This window comes from Anopheles moucheti, chromosome 2 (genome assembly GCF_943734755.1).
Source record: "Anopheles moucheti chromosome 2, idAnoMoucSN_F20_07, whole genome shotgun sequence".
In the NCBI taxonomy this organism is placed as follows: domain Eukaryota; kingdom Metazoa; phylum Arthropoda; class Insecta; order Diptera; family Culicidae; genus Anopheles; species Anopheles moucheti.
Window position 1 is genome coordinate 6157987 of NC_069140.1, and position 13213 is coordinate 6171199.

Consider the following 13213-nt stretch of genomic DNA (forward strand, 5'->3'; position numbering starts at 1 on the left):
GGCCGGGAATCGTCGGTACAGCCGGCTTCATTTGCTTCAAGTACGCAGAAAGTATCAAGAAATAGTAGCGAAACATCCATATTACTTACCAGTTTGGCATACCACCGACAAAGACGTCCGAGTTGGTCGCAAACTTGCCGAACAGAAACTCCTTCCCTCGGGAGCTGCGACTCTGCGAGACACCGTCGACGGTCAGGGTTGTATGCTCATCGTTGCGCATTACCTTGAAAGAGAATGAAGACGAATAAGAAATCCGTTCATTGCGAATGTTTAATTAAAGTAAATGAGACGCTATAAACTTTGATCCGGACCTGGCTTGGACTTGCTATCAATCATGTAATTCCACTTTCATTTCTGTTTATTCCATTTTAATCAGAAATGTTCATCTGATTTAAAAAGAAATCCAGTAATAAACAAGTTAAGTTAAGCAAAGGATCAGGATAACAAAAAACTAATTCTGAAGTACTTGTTTACTAATAGTTATTCATCTACTTTGCTCGGATAGCACAAATAGGATATATGTCGACTAAGTCGACCTTGTCGATTTATTGTAGACTTTGACAATCAGCTAATAATAAAACAATGTTTTGATTGAGGAAATTCGTACCAAAATATTTTTTTATATTATTTGAAACATTATTAACAATTTAGTTGTAATCTTAATTCACCCATGTCTAATTAAATGAACCTTCGATTAGCTTTTATCTTTTTCAAGATTTGATCCTAAAACAGGAGAGTTGTAGAATTATGAACAATTCTACCATTTAATATGACTCGAAATTATTGTTGTTTTTAATCAGATTTTTAGAAATATGGTAAACTCATTTATAAACTGAACATAACTCTAATAAAAATCGTTGTTGGACTCGTAGGACAATACCTTTAAAGTAGTTTCCTCTAATTCGTTACATTACATACTTGTTGTTCTTCCTTATCTTTTATACTTCAACCCAAATTTATCATCCATGATCTTCTCGACAGAACTTCATCGAAATAAAAATCATCCGGAATATATCCGTTTCGATTCGCCGCTGCACGGTCCGTACCGGGCTGGACCCGTCTCAAGCCGTGATACGATATAAGCCAAGGGCATTGTTTACGTCTTCTCGGCCGTAATAAACTCCAATGAGTACGAAAATCGGGATCCGCCTCCACAGACTCTAGCGTCGAACGTGCATGTGCGGTAGCTGTTAAACCGTCGTCAATCGTGGCAGTTACGGTCATTTTTCGGAACGATACAATACTCCAGATACCCGGGGCAGCGTAGGAAATGATGCCGGAAGGTATAATTCCAACGCCGAACGTATTTACTGCATTATTCAATTGCCAATGCTGGAATGAATACAAAGCACCGCCGCGCTATAGATAGCACGCAATCGGCAGGCAGAACGGCTGCCACGAGGACGATGTTGATTGCAATCATTACTCATCACAGAATTCTTACTGCTCTCTGAAAACATGATTGGTGTTGTTTTGTGGGTGGGATTTGCTCTTTTTTTGGGTGCAAGCTATACGAAATACGAAGCATTTTTCACTATCTGTTGATGATGTTTATTCGTTTGCTTTATAACAACAGGAAACGAAGTAGTGTCATCTCATCCTCGGGACCCTCCCGAATCTCGGTTGGAAAGCAGTGGGTAATGGACTGTGTGTTAGTTGCACAAGTTTGCCACGAAAGGTGCCTTCATTACCATGCGTTAAAAGACAATCCCACCCTAAAACGAGCGTACCCACAAAAGACCGTTCGCTTCTTTATTTCGTCTTTAGGCTATTGATCCGGGCTGGGGCATTACGGCTAAATTGGCTCACGCCCCGTCATCGCTGGCAGCGCTTTCGCTCCATCTTCTGCCGCACACCGCCCTTACGGGCGAAACGCGACTAAGGACACTCTCCACACCCGATGGATGTGTGTGAACGAATTTTTCGCACCCTATTCCGTGCCGACCGAACAAGGTGTCACACTGATACCGGTCACGAAGCTGTTTCGGCTCGCAAAACAGTCGAAATTGGAAGGCGAACCAACACAAATCCTTGACGCCCAGCGCACGGACTAGACGCTGTCTACGAAAATCTACGATACGGCCGGCGACATATGCCAGATATGGCCGCCCCCTCCCCTCCTCCCACACCCGAACGGCCGTAAATCCGAATGCTCGGTGAGTCTGTTTCCGGTCGAGTGGTGGCGTGCGTTGGCTTAACCTTTATTTCCCTAACTTCCGCTCACCGTGGTAGCGCACCATCATGGGACGGTTTGCCGGACCGAATAGATGTTGGGCTGTTGGGCTGGTGTTTTTTTTCTTCTTCGGTCAACAGTGCCCATGTCTTGGGCGGATGTTTTCGATTCTGTTAGAGGAAACATTTTCGTTTTCCGTTCATGAGCTTTCCGCCACTGTTGTTGCGGCTTTTGCTGCGGGGCGGTAACTGACCAATTAATGGAAGATTTCCTACATTCGCTTCGTGTTGTGCTTCGTTAATGTTGAGCAACAGCAAGGCTAACTTAATAGAATGCTTAACAAAAAGACAAGATAATTTATTTGCCAAATTTGATGAAATTTAATATTATATCACTTGTCTTCTGACAGACATTTGTTACCTAAAACACCATCCATAAAATTGAACAGATATCTTACTAAGCAATTACTTATATAAAATAACGGAAAACAGTATCAAATATTTCGCAAACACTACCACAAAATCGTAATAATAAAAGCCTTAGCCTACATCATTCGCAGAAAACCAACCAACAAAACAAAAACAAAAGCAGCGGCTTTGCTATCCGTACATGCTATAAATTGCATTCGCCATCAATGGTTAACAGGATCTGGGGAATTGTCCTTTGTACACAATCTCGTTAAAACATTGAATGGATCGACACACGAAAACGAAAAGCCGACAAAGCTTCGCCCCCCTCTCCTAAAAGCTCATCGCATGATTGTCAAAAACAGGAAGCAAATGAAAACACTTTGATCTTGCCTGTTCGGTAAGCTTTCCATAAAAACCAGTTAACTTTTTTTTCTCTCTTTTTGTCTCCATATTTAATCGTCTCCCTCTGCCCGCCTGACTCTACTCCGCAATAACGCTGATTACTCGTTACTGTAGGAATGACTATTTGCTTGAGTTCGGGGATTGTTTTCCAGCCCCAACATGACGGCGTTATTAGGATTACTGCTGCCCCAAGTACGCCCGACAGAATGTTTGTCATGTTTCACAAGCGCAAGATTCGGTTTCACGTATCGACAGTTAAATGCTTCAACCTCTCCCGCTTGCAGCGCTTGCAGCGAAAACCTCCCGCTAACATAGTAATGCGATCGTTAAAGACCGCTGCTGGTAAAGATTGTCCATCGTGCTCGCAGCGAGTGGCCACTTGTTCACGGCCAAACGCAGTGACTTTCGATCCGATGATTCGTTAGCAGATAGCAGAAATAGTCGCTTTAGTCGCTTGTTAGCGAAGGAGCTTCACAGCTTCAAACGTCTCGCTTCATCACGTGATTTTTTTTTGCAAAGCCCTGATAGCTAGCCCAAGTACTCCGCCCCCGATCAAGCGGTTCGGGGATTTGCATCTTTGTTGATGGAATTCGCCTCGCTATTACCAGCACCATTTGGAGTGGCGAGCGGGCGTAAACTTTCGGAAGATGCTTGCTGTTTGCCAATTGGATTAGGGATTAATTCTCCGAAACGAGTATTTGCGCGGCGCCCTTTTTGTGGCACCGTTTGCATACGCCAGTGCTCGGTGCTCGGCGATGGTATAAAAAGTGATTGGAAGTTATTGATGTTCATTCGCTCGAATTCATTATCGTGGGTCGGACGGGACAGCTCGTAATGTCATCCAAACTTTGGATAGAAATTGTCCACTGTTGTACAAAATGGATGCTTGTTTTTCTATTTGGGGTCGACAGATTGTACCGACGATCTGTAGTCGGGTTTTAAAGATTTATCGCTTCATCATAGATCACTATACAGCTTGCTAACGAACGTGGAGCTTACCCGGTTTTCGGTTATTGGCCCAATAGGATAAATGTTTCAATATCATGAGTATTGCATTGAGGATTGGAATAATTTGCATGAATCCATTTCCAATTTGTATGCTTTTATATGACTTTACCTCGAACCTCGAATATATAGAAAGGGACATTTATAACTTTCATTGACTTTCACGTATCTCAATATTCAGCTATTTTTTAATAGCGATAACAAACATAATGCAAGGGACGACAAATCCTTTCGATATGTTTGGGTGCGTGTACTAAGTAGCTTAGTCGAGGAGATATAGTGAGTGCTTTGAGAACGTATCATACTCAAGAGAACAGCAAGGATACTATGATGCCTGTTATGTCACTTGGGCGTAAACGTCACTTGGGCGTAAACGTCACTGGAAAGAATTTGTAAATTGGGAATTGAACAGAATACAAGTAGTGAATAAAGCAAAGGGACGTGCCTTTTTTTGCTCTGCAAAATTCCTAACTTTTCTCAATGTTTTATACAGTTCACTGAAAGAACAAACCCTATCTGTTAATATAGAAGCCTCTAATAGCCTTAGAATATTAGTGATCAATATGGTACTAAGGATGAAAAAATTTAATGAATATTGAATAATTTTTGAACGTATTGAATTTAAATTGAACGTAAATTTCGATATAATCACTTTTTGAATTAAATAATTGTAGTCTAAAATACCTGAAATGTAAATCCCTGCTTCTCAATCCAAAATTTAAGTACAAAACAGGCCCTACCATCATCATCAGCTTCATAAAACCGAAAATAACCCGGGTTTGTTTAGAAACAACTTCTTTTTGCCTAACAATTGTACATAACCGTCAATATGTGCCGTCCATCGCATAACGATGACGTACTGCTCTCATACACAAATATTCATATTCATTCAACGCTCGCTAGAATGTACCAGTTTCTACCTACGTACAATAACATACTTCTTTTTTCGGAAAGGTAAAAAAACAAGGAAAATTCTCTCCCTTACACACACACACACGCTCAAACACACACACACACATACACCGCGTGTGTGTTCAAGTGTGTTGGCAATAAAAAAAAAATGTTGAGTGTGAAATTAAAAGCTTGCACATGTAAAATGTAAATTGATTTCCCTCCTACACGAGCGCTACTTTTTGGCATTTTCCTTCTGACCGAATGTTCGAGGGAAGAAAATGCTCGGTACAACCACGTTGTGAACACATTCTGTCCGGGCCGGGGGAACAAAACGTTCTACGTTCAGCCATCGCTTGCCTGGCAGGATGCGTGGGAAGCAACATAATGGTGCTCTCGTTACAGTGACGTTTGTACAAAGAATGTTCCCTGCTTCTGCCACCCACATCCCGGGTTTGCATTGTACCTATCAACATCGCGTCCATCATTCAACCGAGCGCGCGCTTCAGTGCGTCGGTGTACGGATAAGCTCACTTTCGTCGACAATGATCACCCGAATTAGCATAAAGCGTTTAAAACGACTTCCGCACGGGAAAGGAAGCAACTTTCCGAACGGCAAATGTTAACCCAAACGCCTTGCACGGTGTCTTGTTACGGATTAATAAGAAACGGAATGGAATGCTTTGTGTTTGGTTAATCGGAAATGGAGTGGAGCTGTATTCCTAAAATATGGACCACTGGAGCATAAAAATTGTTGTCGTATTTCGCAATAAAAGAACTCCCCTAGGAAGGGCACGCAGGGAACGCTGTTGCGTATGCGTAAACACCGTTCGACAGCCTGGCGTAGCTTCCGTAACCAATGGAAATGGAATTGCTCATCATGCTTGTGCCTGCCGACTGCTTGTTGATACAAGTTAGATTTACTTTAGAATCTCATCATCAACAATCACAGGTTCACTTTCATGTGAACGTTTCATCAAATTCTATGTGCAGTAACGAAGTTTGTTTATGCGAATTCATTCGTGCGTAAAAATACCAATGATAAAAATCAAAAGGGTAAGCGTCCATGTTTGTTATCATCAAGCATCCCAAAGTAATTATCTAATGGATCTATAAAATTCTAAGATCCGTCTAAATTCTGTCATTTGTTGGTTTGATCTAAAATATTAATTAATGAGAGCCTGATTTGATTTCAAATGTTGAATTTTTATGAAAGTTAACAAAATCCTTGAAGCTTTAGACGACTTTTCGCCAACGTTTAATTGGATTATTTGTGTGCTTTGTCAAGCCTTTGCCTACCAACGAAACCGTTATAGGGAATTTAAGACGATTCTATACTAATGAGTTGAAATTTTCCCCGAAGATCAAATGTCCACACTTACCTGAACCTTATGCCAGTGGCCATCGTGAAGATCCCTACCGACGGTAATGATTTGTGCGCCTCCGCCAAGATTGTATCGCAATCGAAGGGCACCTTCGACCAGCTTCAGCTCGAAGAAATCGAACGTGCCGCCGTCGTCGGTGTAGAGGACGAGTCCGTTCGGTTGCTCCGTTTTGAACTCGAGCTCCAGCGACCCATTGAGCCCGGTGTACCATTTGCGGAACTGTGCAAAGCTATTCTGTGATCCGTCCAGTACGAACCCGGAGCAACCGTGTCCGAGCTGGGACAGCAGTAGGCCTAGAAGTAACAATCGGGGCAGCCGCACCGTTACCATGGCATTGCTCAGAATCTTTGGCAGGCTGAACGGTAAAGATGATGATGATGATCCTGATGATGCTGGTGATGCTGATAGTGCGGATGCTGAAGCGAGGCCAAACGATTGATGGGCTTTGCTCTGGGAGTTTAACGTCGGCGTCGTTTCCATAGTTGTCGTCGCCGTCGGTGCCGTTCTCGCAGGCTGCTGGCAATGGTAGTCGCTGTTATTGTCCCCATTCGATGCCCCACCGTTCCGGGGTTGCTTGAGAGAGCTGTTGCGTTGGTGCCGCACATTGGCGCCCTGCTCCGTTTCGGTACATACATTATTGTCCGCGTGATTAGGGCTTTTAATGGAATTACTGTGGCTTTGGCAGTGATACTGCCGGTGCGGAAGGGCCACTTCCGCTGGTTCGCTTCCACCACCACCACCATCTGCTTCTTCCACCTCCATCGCACACATCGCTGGTTCGCGCAGTTTTCTCTTGCACTTTCTTCTCGCTGATAATCGAATCACATTCCGCTCGCCCGAATGTAGTGTCGCACTTTCCATAATGGATACACATTCAGCTGGCTCGCTAGTCTGGGGACCTCCGCCACGGTCCCGCTCCCGTGCCATCACACTCGCGCGGCCACTATGTTCCTCCACACGCACCGACGCCATCTTGGCTTCACTCACGGCCCGAATGCTGCTTTTCTTCGGATGTTCTCCGTCTCCCACTGCAATATTACGGTGCTCTTTCTCCAGCAAACACTCACACCACATTAACGCAAAACACTGCTCCCTCGCACACGCTATCTCGGCTTCGGGGTTTTGTTGTGTTGATGCTGCTTTATTCTACACGCGATGGTTTGGTGTACCCACACTCACCATACTCACAAATTTTAGCAGCTTTTCCTCACTCTTTGCTCACTAAGAACAACCATGCACACTTACACAAACACAAACACACTCATCCACAGTTTGCACACGATACACTCTCTCTCTCTCACACACACACACGCGGACTCCTCCACTAGCACCGTGTTTCTTTGCGTGGTTTCCACTTTTTTATGGTCTCTTCTTTTCAGATCTCACTATTCTTCAGCACTTCGCAACATGGGTATTTTTTTCGGTTTGCAAGCGACGCTGCTTGCTTTCATCAATTTTTCATACATCTCCTGGAAGAGAAAAGAACGACCACCAACAACACCGTTTTAAAGCTTATGGAACCAGTTCCGTACGAATAGCATTCTGCTTCTTATTTTGGAGTTCAATTTTGCTGTCAAGTCCATCTTTCATTTCAGCCTTACTCTGGAATACACTATTTTTCTTGTATACTAGTAACTACTTTACATTATTTCTATTTATTCATTATTGTTAAATTATTTCTTATTTCGATTCCAAACTGTTAAGAATTTTAACTCTCGTTGCTATTCTCCGCATTATTATCAATGTGTCATACTCGTACAAACGAATTTATGAATTTAAGTTTTACAAAAAAAGAGAAGCATCTTACACTCTTTTCTGTAAAGTTCTAAAAAATTGAAGCACAAATCACTATTGAGTCAAGTACCATGCGCCTCCATTACAAGTAAAAATTGAAGCAAAAATTACAATCGAGTCAAATACCAGGCGCCTCCATTACAAGTAAATCTCTTTAATTGAGAGTGATATCTTTCGACTGCTTTTCAGTGAAACCGCACAATAGAACAATAATCAAGCGCACATAATATTCGCCACTCTATTCAACAACGGAATGCTTCACGGGCTGGTTCACTCGAGTGTGTGCAGTGTTCGCCAACAGCCAGCAGTGAGAGAGCACAAACAAAAATGGTAAACCAGGTGTAAACGAATGGCGTAAAATGTTCTGATCCAATCAAATACACCTACCACAAACACTCACACCCACACAGCACTGATTCACCACATTTGATTTCTTCCCACTTCCAACTGATGCTGCCTGTTAACAAAAGAGTCCTTAACCGCGGCCAGGAATTGAATTGGAAAAATACCTAACCCAGCGTACTCGCCGCGTACAGTTCGGCCACAGAACAACGAATTAACAACAGCATGACTATGAAAGACACGCATACGAACACACTCCTGCACGATTGTAAATCAATCTAAAGCAACGTAAAAAGGCTTCACACATTAAATAACCATCCCCCCGTACATGAGAACGTCGCGTTCTGAGCCAATGCAAGCAAAAGGTCTTTTTTCCCGTGAGATTTTTCCCTATCACAAAAATTGTACTCGTTTGCGTATCTGCGGGCAAGTGTGTGAGTGTATCACGTTAGCATTTGCCCAAACCAAAATGTTCTCCAAAATTTCCCATCAAACACACACTCACACACACACACGTGTGCGCTCATCCACAAAAGCACACTCGTTAGACGCTTCTATTTTCCAACAAGAAACGCTCGAAACATGTGTTTATTCTATGCACACACACTAACGCAACAGCGCGCTGTGTACTATGCTGTAACACTACACACTTGTGAGACGGAGCATCAGAGCTCTGTTCTGCTCTCACACATCAGCGAGCCAGCGGAGTCACAACTCAGCGCGAACTGTGCGGTTGGTGCTTAGATGCCTGTGGCTGCGGGCCGGAGTTTTCCTAGTACAGAAATCGATATGAAAAATCCTTGACTAGGTTACAGGCGCCCCCATGTGTGTGTGTGTGTGTGTACACATCGTAGTAGCACGAAGAAAAGAATCTCACCAACGTTTTTCCCAGTGAGTAACGTCCTATAGTCCTTGGGAATGTTCATTCTAGAGCCGCTCTCTTTTCTCGATTTCTTCCCATTTTATCCGTTCTGTGCTTCTCGCGCTCTCTCTCTCTCTCTCTTTCTTGCTCTCTTGTTCACTTTTCCATTACGTATTTTCTACTGCTTCTATCTCACTTTGCACCATTCGCTCAGCCACTTGCCGTTCGTTCCCATTTCTTATTCCTGGTGGAATGAAAAGAAAATTTCACAGTTGAATTTTCTTTCCCAATCTTCCACGCGATCCGCCCGCCGAACTCTTCACTCAACGTGCACAGTTGAACTTCTTTCATTCTTACTCTCGTGCGGTATTGCTGATTTTTTGGAGGAAAGGGTTTGTTCCGCCCGTGTACCCACTGTTCCAACACTTCCCAGAAGGGGGTTTCTTCATTCTCGGTCGATGCTGTACATTCGGACACCAATCAGTAGATCAAACAACTTTTAACCACAAAGCGTGCTTCTGATCGAGCCATTAATATTTGCACATTGCAACGTTTACTTTCGGTTCCTCCAAATGAACCGTTGGTTGGAATATTCACAGCACAGTGAACAAGGGACCCATGGCACCACACTTCCAAGCCCGAAACCCATACCCATCCATGTCTGATTCTGCATTTTCACTTACAATCGAGGACATTTCAATATCGCACACCACGAACACACTGCGATGGGATTTGTTGAGAAAACCCTACTTCACTGTCCCATCCAAATGGATGTTGAACACTGGCACGGTGAACGGCTCATCCAGCAGCGTACATGGTTGTTCGCGGTCGTCCTGCGTCGGGTTACAAAGCTCAACTGCACTCGACTCACCGTTGCGTACAGCACAAAAGTATCCACCGTGCGACTATCGTCACTCATCGCATCTCTCGCACTCATCCGAATCCCTTCTCCTCCATAACAACACACCAACACCAGCCTGCGAGCGAAGTGGAGATAGTGACACCAAGAGAAAGAGCGCTTCTCGGTGCGATATTTTCCATTTGTTTTTGTCCGTAAATTTTCCACTCCGAGAGCATCAAACCAACTGCCAGGCCAAATGATTGGGGAATGTTTTCGTTCGCCATCATCAAACATGGGCCAAACGGTTTTTTGTTTTTTGTTTTCGGAACACTCACCACACTTGGACTGGCACGCTTTTCACGCAAAGCTGATGAAAGGTGAGGATGAGCTTTTTCATCGCGTATTTGTGCTCCCGACGGGTTGATTCACCGGCGTGGGAGTGAAACTGTTTGCAGCCCACTCTACTTTTGTGAGTGGAGGGAAGGACAAAAAAAGTGCTGACTTTGAATACGGTTATTGACAGCGAAATTAATTGAACCGACGAATAGGTTGATAGTCGCGCCAATGCCAGTGCAAGTGAAGGTGGTTAAGGTACCGTTTTGACTTTTCTCTGCCGTGGCTTGTTTAGTCAAGGCTGTCTTTCGGTCACAGAATTCAGCAAAACGAGTTTCGCGGAGGAAAGGTTTTAAATATACCATGAACTTGTTATTTCGATCTTGATTATGTTGCAGCTTGCAGTTGGCACGAAACATGCCTGCGAGTTGTTTGGAAGTTCAAATAATCTTTTTCGTGAGCTAAACATGATTTTATTTTCCAACAATTTAAGATTTGCTATAAAAGCCTGCCTAATAGATATGCGTATTTGGTACATTTAGAGCAATCATGGAGAATGGAGTCTCATTTTCAAGGAAATATTCCTGACAATGTTTCAATATTCTACTAGATTTTAATCATCCTAGTTAATAAACTGAAAGTTTGGGATTTTTTGTTTACAGAAAACCTCAAGTTATGTTCCCAAAAATGTTATGATTTCTTCACATCTGAATGTGTTGATTTTTGAGCATGAAAAAATATTATATTTTTAAATCCCACTATTATTCAAAATATATTTCTGATGTATTACTTTGAGATCTGGAAACTTTGGAAAATCCGTGGTGATGATCGTGGCAATAAAAGGGTTTTCAATAAATTTATAAACTTTCAGTGCAATCTGCGATGTTCTAGGCGATTTTAAGCATTATATCAAATAAATAAATTTATTCCTCAACTGTCGTTCAGATATGCAATTTTTATGGAAAACTTCACCCTCACAAATTGCTAACCACCTTGTGTTTGGCGTAGAGATGTCGGATAGATTCAAAGTGACATTTGCGGACACTCAGAACCTTTGGCTACTCGATGGAGAGAACCAAAGCGAGAACTTTTCCTTCGCGCTTTGCACTCAACAGTGGAGAATTGACGCATGTGCAAAAGCGAACACGTATTATTCTCCAGAATCGTTACCCAATGTCTCCAAGTGGACAGTTTCCCCTTACGGGGAGCACGCCACCACGTAGTATCAATCGTTTCGCAGCTGACAAAGAAGCATACAACTACACCCACGTGTCTGGCGTGTGCATTCACACACACACACGCAAGCGTGCGCCCGCTTGCCATCTCGGTCACTCCAGGGTGACGCGGATGGAGTACTGCAATTTGGGCCTACAACACCGTATCGATTCGGAACGGGTTTGCGTGTAAAGCTCAGTTAATGCATTTGTAAAAGCTCGTGCACTAGTGCACTTCGTCATTCGCAAGCGCACTTCACCCTTACTGCATTGTTACTGTTACTGTGTGGATTTTGATGAATCGAGCCGTACTCGTAAAAGCTCTTTCGATACGTTTCGTACGCTGCTGGTTCGTAGTATCGGCAGTTGCTTTTTGCCAACAAAAAAGAGTTTCCATTTAAATGGTCCAGCAATTGCGAGCTCCCGAAAAATATCAATTTAATCGCACCTAATTGCGTTTGGGTATTGCTGCTTTCTTCAGCACTAGTAATCAATTCTTTCGTTTCATTTTGTCCAATGCAATGTGCTTCCAAACATGATAAGAAATGTGGACAACGGGCGTCGTTAAAAAGCAAATACACACAAACCGCACACTCGCAGAACGTCTCATCAGTAATGTCGTAGACTTTTATGCTCCCGCGTTCAGTTCGGTTTCTCAAGCCGGCAAAACTCAACAGCGCTAATAATCGTTGCGCCAGCCGGCGGGCCACAAAGCAATAACCGTCCGAAAATGTTTAACCGTGGCAGGGAAAATGGGCTGCAGCGTACGGGATGCTCTTATGACATCGTCTCGAAGCGAACTGCTCTTCAACCCCTTTTTTTTGCTATTTGCCGCTGACAGTATGGATTCGCAAAACGATTCGTTTCGATCGTCTCTGAAGGGCACTTTGGAAAAGTTTGCCGTGGCCGTACATTTCCCTCCGAAAGCACCACAGTGGAATGGGAAGCATTTTTCAATGAGCAAAATAAATCGCTTCGACCAAGATCACTTTCGAAACGGGGGAAAGAAAATCACTGTACAAACCGCCACGGAAGTGAAGCTGCTTTCTTCAAGAATAAAAATACCCGTTCTAAGCTTTATCAACTGAAAATGGATCACAATCTGCGCTGTAAAAGGCTGTCCGAAGTGGCATCTTCCTTCTGCGTACTAATTAGGTTTATAAAAACTCAGCAACACAGTACTACGGGCGTTCGAAACTAGCTGCTGCAAGTATCGCGTGAAACTTATTACAACTAAAGGAGTCATGGCCCGCAGCAATAGTTTGCCCGGAATAAAACCCGGAAAACTTTTACATTCCAAGATGGGTTAGAATTCCGACACCATGGCAGAAGTATGCGGAGTTGAGTTTTAAGAGAAGATGCTGCCATGAAAGCAATTACATTTTCAATAAGCAGCTGCATCAACGAAGGAAAGTAGGTTTCGGAACTTTAATAAGTTGGTCAACAATCAGAGAATGTTTGAATTAATTCTTTATACGATCGAAGAGTTTTTGTTTCCATTGTACTTCAAGTAATTTATGAACAAGAATCTCATTTTGATTCCCAAATAAGTTAATGAATT

General features: G+C 43.2%; 1 protein-coding gene across 1 annotated transcript in view; it reads right to left on the reverse strand.

Moving 5' to 3' along the window:
- The window catches only part of LOC128298896 (neurexin-3), an 87763-nt gene extending 80525 nt beyond the window's left edge, over nt 1-7238 (reverse strand). Inside the window, exons 1-2 of the mRNA XM_053034704.1 lie at nt 6264-7238; nt 90-223 (exon numbers count right to left, since the gene is read on the reverse strand). Of these exons, the coding sequence (XP_052890664.1) occupies nt 90-223; nt 6264-7238 (1109 nt within the window). The remainder of the gene's footprint in view (nt 1-89; nt 224-6263) is intronic.
- Nucleotides 7239-13213: the final 5975 nt, after the last annotated feature.